The following is a 9,923-nucleotide window of genomic DNA, read 5'->3' on the forward strand; positions in this document are numbered from 1 at the left end:
TCAGGACACAAATGTTTAAATAAAACATGAAATGTAGTCAATAATGATAATAATATTATCTGAGTCTCTCTCACCTTTCTTTTTCTGATAGACCTTATACCCAGCAACACCAATCCCAATCAAAAGGAGGACAGCAGCAACACCAACACCAACGATGATGACGATGGGAAGAGAATCTCCTGTTGGATCAGAGGAAACATCAGATCACTCTCAAAGCAAGATAATGTTACGAACCAGGGGCCTGTACCATGAAGCTGGATTAGCTGGCTAGCAAGGTAAGTTTCAGTTTAGTTTGTGTCAACTCTGGGTTTTAGGTACCATGAAAGTGGCTTGGATATTGGTGTTCGTCGCCATAGTAACTTACGCTCCACAGATAAGCTATGTTCTGGTTTAGAGATCACGAACTGAAATTTGACCAATCGGCTTCGAGCAAAGTGTCACATCTCCGATGCAATAAAGCCACTCCCACAGTTTCTCGTGCTCCAAATTAAAGGTCACTACAGAGTAAAACATTTTTAAAATGGTAAAAACATCTGGTTTTAGCAATGATTATTTATTATAAATATTTTATATGATTTATATATTTATAGCCTTGATCTATTTAATAAGCCATTTTAATTGAATAATTATTATTAATCTTCTATTTTAAATAAATGTTAATATATTAATGAATAGTGTAACAATATTATTCAATATTAATAAGCTCTATAATCAATAGATAAAGCTTTAAATATGATAACATATGAGTTCAGATTTATGAGTCTCTTTATACAGTACCTATATATATTATCAACTAAATAAACTAAGTTTTCTTTTAGTTGTTCTCTTTCAAGGACAGCTCTTTTGACCTCGCTGTGTATTTAAAGAGGTCATATGATGTTTCTAAAAAGAACATTATTTTGTGTATTTAGTGTAATGTACGGTGTTTATGTGGTTTAAGGTTAAAAAACACATTATTTTCCAGATAATGTACATTATTGTTTCTCCTCTATTCCTCGCCTTTCTGAAATGCATCAATTTTTACAAAGCTCATTCTTCTGATTAAGCGAGGTGTGCTGTGATTGGCCAGCTATTCAGTGCGTTGTGATTGGCCGAATGCCTCAAGCGTGTGACGGAAATGTTACACCCCTCACCATACTGTGATGCAGACTCCCAGCACAACCAGACAAATACAATAAAACTCATTACAAACAAGGCATTTGTTGCATCCAGTGTGGACATAATTACTGATTATAATGACTTATAAAGAAACAGACACTCGGGAATCAGTCCTCATCCTCCATAAAATGTGCTGCACACATCTGAATATTAATTACTGATTATAATGACTTATAAAGAAACAGACACTCGGGAATCAGTCCTCATCCTCCATAAAATGTGCTGCACACATCTGAATATTAATTACTGATTATAATGACTTATAAAGAAACAGACACTCGGGAATCAGTCCTCATCCTCCATAAAATGTGCTGCACACATCTGAATATTTGGGTTGAACTGTTCTGGAACAGTGTTGTAAAAACAACTTAACCACTGATTTCTAGTTGTGTCTTCTTTTGGAAGAACAAAGAAGTAGCTTCACTTTCAAAATGAAACACACAGCGTCTCCACGACATGGCGTCGGCAACAATATTACAGCGAGAATAAAAGTTACGCCTTCTTTCTTTGCATGAACATTTGGGCGACTTTATGCTAATCTTCCCACTTTGTGACATAGACGTGAGCCATTTTAGGTAGGTAACTTTTATAAAGAATATCTATTTGGGTTTAAGACTTTAGTCTTTACAACTTAACAGATCTTCTTTGTGCACCAAGAGCTTCTAGCACTCCAAAGAGAAAGGAAAAAATTGAAATTGTATCATATGACCCCTATAAATTCTTCATATTTTTCAATCTTTTGTTCTCTGGAAGTGAATCGCACTGACTCTCTGGCAAGATGTGAATCACAGTTTCAAGGCGTGTGATTGGCTGTTCATTACTGATGTCACAGTTTCATGTGCACATGCTCCATAAACTCAGGATAAAGCCTAAGTTGACAGAGAAAGTGGATGATCAGGATCATGGTATCAACAAAGCCGGATTGGTTTGGTTTTGTTTTGTCAACTTAAATCTGAGTCTGTTCAGCCACAATCACGGTACAAGTCCCTTTACTGATGAAAATCTCTCTGTGATTGTGATATATTATACAGTACATTACTATGTAGTGACAGCATGTTTTCAATGTGCAACCATATAAAAACAATACAGGCCTAAACATACTGTGTTGTACTCTATTGTCTGTTCTGTGATTGTTTCCATTTTATTTTATTTTTCCATAAACTTCCTTGTTAATAAATCACTGTTCTTTAGGGTTTATTTTTGGTGAGTCAAGACCTAATACAGTTCACAGTAATCTCAGGAAGGACTATGTGTGTGGTTCACTCATTTAATTTCTCTTACCTGTGTTAGTCTTGATCTCATTTGCGATCTTGGTTTCACCCTGATGCTCCACCACACAGATGAACTCATTCTTCTTCCACTCTTCAGGAGTAACTCTGAGTCCGCTCGATCTCTGAAAGGTCCCGTCCTCATTAGGAAGAAGTTCACCAACCTCCACATCCTCATCATGATCTTGTCCATTCTTCATCCAGGAGATTGTTACTTCTTTGGGATAAAATCCTGTAGCATGACACACGACTGGAGACGAGGAAGACTTCTGCAGCACAGACACCTGAGGAGAGACTGAAGAGAGAGAGAGAGTTTCAATTCAAGTAATCTTAAATTCACGTCTTCCTAATCAAGGAATTGAGTTCACTGTATAATGTCAGGCAGAGGTTGAAGTGTGCTGGAACAGCTGCTGGAAAGATCTGGTTTCTACTAAGTCACTCTGCAGGAGGAGCTGATGTCCTTTCTATGTAATCTTTATTTCTAAACTTTCGATACTACTAATAATAACTCAAAAATCTCAAACAGAGCTCCTTGTCATCCTAGCGGGTCTAATTTAGCAAACAAACCCATTTTGATAGTCTTGACAGCACAGTAATGTCCTCTAGTTCAGACAGGACCCTGATAGTAAATACTACAGACTTCATTATGAGTCTCTGCTGATGTGGATCTGTGCTCTTTAACGTCAGGAAGATCAGATTCATCTTTTCTGAGTATGTTACACAGATCTTTATCCAGGCTTTAGTCAAATCAGATCTGTTCTGCTGCTAGTCTTACTGCAGTCCAGAGAGAGACAGCTAACTGTCATCTAGTCAATAAATACACAAGCAATCTTTTAACTGTTGTGTTTATGAAAATGATAACCTGGGGTTAAGTGTCCCTCGAGGGTACAGTAATGATAGTTCATGACTTGCAGGGCTCTGATCAGCAAACTCACAGTTACCATTTGATGTGGTTTCAACAAAAGAAGAAAATCTTTAGTAATAAGAGGCTAACAAGTTATAACTGGACACTAAGCTTTAGCCACTAAAACACATCAGACCTGCATCAGTTTATACTTTTCTATCCAGTTCATTATTGACAGGTTTAGATGAACAAGCTCCTCCTGAACCTGTTCAGCAATCCCTTTAAAAATAGTCTTGATTATTAATTTCTACAAACAATACACAAGATCTGCAATGCTTTAATCAAAACCATCTCTGAAAGAAAGAACACAACTGCATTTTGAAACTTTTTTTTACAATGATTTCTGGTGAACAAATCTGTTTAACAAAATATGTATGGCTTTATTTTCATATTTTCACTGCTGGATAAGATCTGATGTACCTGTTTTCTTCAGGCTGCTCTTTCCATACTGAAGATACTTCTGCAACCACTCGATGCACTCAAAGCTGAAGTAATGTTTTCTAGCTTCAAGAAGAGCTCTGTCATTGTTCATCTTCTGTACAGAGGGGAATCCTTCCTGCACTGGAGTAATCCATCTCATCTCCTTCAGATCCAGATACAGAAAGTCCTCTCCATCATAACCTTCTTGACGAAACCCATTTGTTTCTCCAGTCTGATCATCAAACTCACAGCCGTACATCACCTGGACTGTGTGCACACCTGAAGAACAGAGACAGTGAATACAGTCAGAATAAAACCAGCAGTCAGTCAGAAACATGTTTAGCTCAGAATCAACTAATCTGACTGTGAACATATGTTTGTTGTTTGTCCTGTTATGGACAACATGATTTCTATTGTGACATCTACACCGCTTACACACACATAACTGTACTCTACTGCAGTGTAAATGATGAATCTGACTTCATCACTCACTGAATGTGTCTGAGCAGATGATGACTTATTTACTGCATTAGATCTGTGTCTTAGAACCAGAATTGTTCAATTTTATTTAATTATAAAAAAGTGACTAAACCACTGAACCACAACAGAAATAAATCAGTGAACCAAACAGAAGGAGATCAGGAGAAGACAAACACAGACAGTCAATATCAGTTCATCAGTGACATCACTGAGTGTGCATCACAAACAATCACTGCTCATCACTAAAGAAAACACTTTTACACTAAAGTGGGTTTAAAAGCTCAAAGTTTGAACACCTGAAATGTAACTTTGTTTTATTTTCAGTCAAATCAATGTAATATATTTCTGTTCAATAATATTTTTTATTTTGTATTTTGAGAGAATTTCATGATAATAATTCATATTTATATTAATACAATAATTATGATACATTTTTCCCCATTGAAAATAATTATAATAATAAAAAATCTAATATTTTCATCTCATCTAAAGCATCTGTTCACACATTTAACTGAAGCAGAAGCAGTTCATTTCTTGCAAAAGAAGAACGAGATTAAAAATATTATAAAGACAAACTTTGTTTCTTGAGAATCAGTTTAAAAAGTGTGAAGTTTGAAGTTGTTTTAAATGTGAATCGTTTTTAAAAGCTTGAAGTTTAAACACCTGAAATTTAATAATTTTTTATTTTCAGTAATATCAATATAATACATTTTTGTTTGATAATATTTTTCTTTTTTAATTTCGTATTTTGAGAGAATTTCATGTTACTAAAGAATATTTTACACAATTATTTTGATCACTTTTTCACGTCAGAATTTTTCTCCTTTTCTTCTAATATTTTAATCTATAGCATCTCTGATCACACATTTTTATTTTCAGTAAAATCAATGTAATATACTTTTGTTCAATAATATATATATTTGTTTTAGAATTTTACATTTTTAGAGAATTTGACGGTAATAATTAATATTTACACAATAATTATGATACATTTTTCCCCATGGAAAATAATTATAATAATACAATTTATAATATTTTCAGCTCTAAAGCATCTCTTCTCTGTTTCTGAAGCAGAACAAGTTAATTTTTTTACAAAAGAAGAACAAGATTAAAAAGATATTAAAAGACAAACTTTATGTTTCTTGAGAATCAGTTTAAAAAGAGTGAAATTTGAAGTCGTTTTAAATTTGAATTCATTTTAAAAGCTTGAAGTTTAACACCTGAAATGTAGTAATTTTTTTATTTTCAGTAAAATAAGTGTAATAAATGTTTGTTCAATAATATTTTTTCTTTTTTTAATTTTTATTTTGAGGACAATTTCTTGGTAATAATAAATATTTACGCAAGAATAATGATCACTTTTTTCCCAATGAAAAAAAAAATCTTTTTCCTAATATTGTCATCTCATCTGAAGCGTCTCTGAACACACATTTTTATCTTCAGTAAAATCAATGTAATATATTTTTGTTTGATAATATTTTTTCTATTGAATTTTGTATTTTAAGAGAATTTCACGGTAATAATTAATATTAACAAAATAATAATGATACATTTTCCCCATCCAAAATAATTATAATAAAAATTCCAATATTCTGATCTCATCTGAATCATCTCTGTTCACACATTTCTCTTCTTCTCTGTTTCTGAAGCAGAAGCAGTTCATTTCTTACAAAAGAAGAACGAGATTAAAAAGAAATTAAAAGACAAACTTCACGTTTCTTGAGAATCAGTTTAAAAAGAGTGAAGTCTGAAGTTGTTTTAAATTTGAATCGTTTTTAAAAGCTTGGAGTTTGAACACCTGAAATGTAACTTTCCCTTGTTTTCAGTAAAATCAATGTAATATATTTCTGTTCAATAATATTTAGTATTTTTTATTTTCTGTTTTGAGATAATTTCATGGTACTAATGAATATTTATGCAATAATAATCATCAATTTATTTCCCATTGAAAATAATATTTTTTTTCTGTGTGAAGTTTGAAGCAGTTTTAAATTTGAATCGCTTTTAAAAGTTTGAAGTTTGAACAAATGTAACTTTGGTTTATTTTCAGTAAAATCAATTTAATATATCATTGTTCAAAAATATTTTTTCTTTTTTAATCTTGTAATTTGAGAGAATTTCATGGTACTAAATCATATTTATGCAAGAATTATGATCACTTTTTTCCCCATCAAAAATAATAAATGTTTTTAGTAATATTTTCATCTCATCTAAAGCATTTCTGAACACACATTTTTATTTTCAGTAAAATCAATGTAGTATATTTTGGGGTTTTTTGTATTTTGAGAGTACTACATGGTACTGATTAATATTTATGCAATAATTATGATACATTTTTATGAAATATGAAAATAATATTTGTCTAATATCTTGATCTCATCTCAAGCATCTCTGCTCACACACTGAACTGTTTCTCTTCTGTTTCTCTGTTTACCATCTTAAGTCAAAACTGAAACACAATGTTTGAGTCATAAATATATAAATATATAATATAAATATGACTAAAATGTAAAAGTGTCCCAGTGTGAAATATTACAAATATCACTCCCTTACTGGACAATAAAAAAGACAAAAGCGAACATTTCTGTCCTTGTTTCTGTGAATATTAGTGTTTATTTAACAAACACATCTGTAATACTGATAAAATAACATAAAAACTAAAGATATTGTAATGGTCGCTGTACTCCTAACATTATATCATTAGTGTGTAATGAATATAAGAGTAAATGTAAAATAATCAAATCTCTGGAGGTTTGTGCAGGTCACTGTGTGAAGAGATATTTCACTGTAAATTAAAACTAATGTCTTCATCTGTGTGTGAGGAGGTTTGTTACTAGTTTACCTGATGTTTGGTTGAAGCGTTTCATTGCTTCCTGGATGTTGTTTTTGTAGACCTGATGGTAGCCAATCAGTCCCTGAGTCTGACTGTCCCAGTAATCTGCTCCTTCATTCTGTCTGATCCACTCTGTCTTCGGCACAACTTTCATTATGTTGCTGTCAAAGTAATCAAACTGATGATCATCAAGCAGACCAGCTGAAATGAACTCTGGGAAGTCACTGACTCCAGACACACCAGTGTAGAAGTATCTCAGAGAGTGTTTTCCTGAAGAGAGACACAAACACAGAGACGTTCAGTCATCTTCACATAAAACCTGTTCACACTTTAGGAGATACATCGACACTGAAGTTCACAATTAGTCTATATTCAAATAACTTTTGCCATAACAGGTGAAACAGTTACCTATATTATAATATTTAAAGTAACTTAAAAAAAGAGAAAAGAAATGACACTGATGTAGTAAAGGACTGTAGCTTTAGTTGTGTATTGTCCGTGTTAATTATGATCATATTCCAGATCTTCTTCATTTGGCACAAATGTTACACACAACAGTGATCTGTATTTAACAGGATTGTATTATTGGTATTATCATATTATTTATTAGTGCAACAGATTCAGTCATGTGAAAGAAATGAAATGTAATATGACAGATAATCACAGATAAGTGTGAAATATGAAGTTAATAAATGGTGTTTATCCTGCTCTTCATTCAGCTTTAATCACAAATACACACTTCTCTCACACACACACACACACACACACACACTTCTCTCACACACACACTCAGGATCACAGATCAGTGATTGATTATTGATCTGTAGATTATTATCGTCTGATGATTGTCTTCTTCTCCTAGTTTTATGAGTCTGAACGATGACTGAACGCTTGTAACACACACTTCTCGTCTTTATCATCATCTCGTGGTAAATCACTCGTTGAAAATCATCTGCCAAATGTTAATGTAGATATGACAAGAAGCTGTTTAGATTTTTATTCATTCTCAGGATATGAATTCGTAATATCAACAATTAGATTTTTACTAGTTAAAATGTTTATAATTGATATCAGGAACTGTATTTTCTACTAATAACAATGGCTATTTTTGATATCAGGATTATATTTCTACTGTAACAATGTTAATTCTTGATATCAACAATGACGTGATCACTCACAGAAACTGAATTCTTGATATCAAGCGATTACATTTCTACTGGTAAAAATACTATTCTTGACATCAAGATGTTATATCCTGGGAATGGCAACAGGAAAGCTATTTTGACTTATTAATTCTCAGGATATAAATGCTTGAAATCAAGAATTCATTGTCACTAGTTGAAATGTTAATTCTTAATATCTGTAATTATATTTTAACATGTTGCTTCATTTGTTATAATTATTGATTTCAAGAACAGACATCTGTACCAGTAATCATGTGATAACTGATTTCAAAAATAAAGGTTTTTACTAGTAAGAATTGTATTTCTGATATGTGAAATAGTAAGAAATCAATTATTTGTTATCAACAATTACATTTGATTGGCAGCCCTAGGTGACATTTAATAAATGACAATACAATTACAGATATCAAGAATTATATTTTTACTAGTTGACATTGAATTCCTGATATCAATAAATATAATTTTAACTAGTGAAAACTGAATTGTTGATATCAAGATTTCATATCTTATGAAGAAATAAAAGTCAAAACGGCTTGCCATAATGTCAATGTAAATGTTTCGTGCTATTACCATTTGGTATTATTATCTAGTGGCCAAAACAAAACACTGCAGTCAAAATCCCAAAACACTAAGCCAAAGAGTTTTTCTTTTCTTTTCTTCCCCGTTCTATGGGTCTTATGAAGAAAATAATCATTTTGATTTTTATTCTGCAGTGATGGGCCTGGTAAAACACATAGTAAGACAATCAGAAAGCTTTGAGGTTTATTAGCAGGTTTATCGAGCAGCGCGTCATCAGTATCCGGGCAGAACAACACTTCTCAGGTCAAAACGAAACTGATCTGATACAGAGAACTAACGCTCTAGAATAACCTTCAAACTCAGACCAATAAAAATATTTGTTAGTTACAATAACAATAATAGGCTATTTAAGCTATCTATTTATTTATTTTATTACACGCACATGTTTTTCTGAGCAAATAATAATGTAATCAAAATATAACATGAATAGGATACGTTTAAAGGATGATCTTTAGAATATTAAAACAGAACAAATATAGGCCTATGAAAAACGTTAAAATACACGTCTCTGAAAAAGCGTTAGTGACACGAATCTTTGACTCAAATGGGCTGTGTAGGCCTGATTCAGTGTAAGAGAACAACGCTTAAAAATCGGTCATAAAACAAATGGTAAATTATATCTTACTGATAAATTAAAAGAATCACTCACCAGCAGAGACAAGATGAGCTCCGAGGAGCAGAAGCAGTATCATTGCTTTTGCCAGAGAAACAATTCGTTTCCGATAATCCTTCTAGAAAATGTAGTTAAAATTAGTGATCCAGACACCTCGGAAGTCGATGTTGAACTGGATAAATGTTTCTGCGCAAACGCCTGAAATTCTAGCCAATAGCTTTTCTTGATAAGTCTGACGTCACGAGTAACTAGGAGTTATTTGAGTCGGGGTTCAATCTTCAACTGGCTGGCAGGAGCCGCCACTGGCATGTCACGTGACCTGTCAGTGGGTGGCTGGCAGCTGCCAGTCTGATGCTGGCATGTCACGTGACCTGTCAGTGGCTGGCTAGTTGTCTGCCAGTCTGCCTTTGGCAAGTTTTAGAAACCATTGATTTTTGGCTGTTTTTGTGTTTTGTGTTCCACCCTCTCTAGCTCATTTATTATG

The 9,923-nt window shown here is 32.9% G+C and overlaps 1 protein-coding gene across 1 annotated transcript; it reads right to left on the reverse strand.

The window, feature by feature from the left end:
- LOC132145014 (major histocompatibility complex class I-related gene protein-like) lies at positions 1–9,634 on the reverse strand. The gene is made up of 5 exons (XM_059555692.1): positions 9,476–9,634; positions 7,073–7,333; positions 3,751–4,029; positions 2,440–2,721; positions 1–179 (listed from the first exon to the last, which is right to left on the reverse strand). The coding sequence occupies exons 1-5, from the start codon at positions 9,516–9,518 to the stop codon at positions 16–18; spliced, it is 1,029 nt and encodes a 342-aa protein (XP_059411675.1). The 5' UTR covers positions 9,519–9,634; the 3' UTR covers positions 1–15.
- Positions 9,635–9,923: the final 289 nt, after the last annotated feature.

The sequence above is a fragment of the Carassius carassius genome, chromosome 8 (genome assembly GCF_963082965.1).
Source record: "Carassius carassius chromosome 8, fCarCar2.1, whole genome shotgun sequence".
NCBI classification, from domain to species: Eukaryota; Metazoa; Chordata; class Actinopteri; order Cypriniformes; family Cyprinidae; genus Carassius; species Carassius carassius.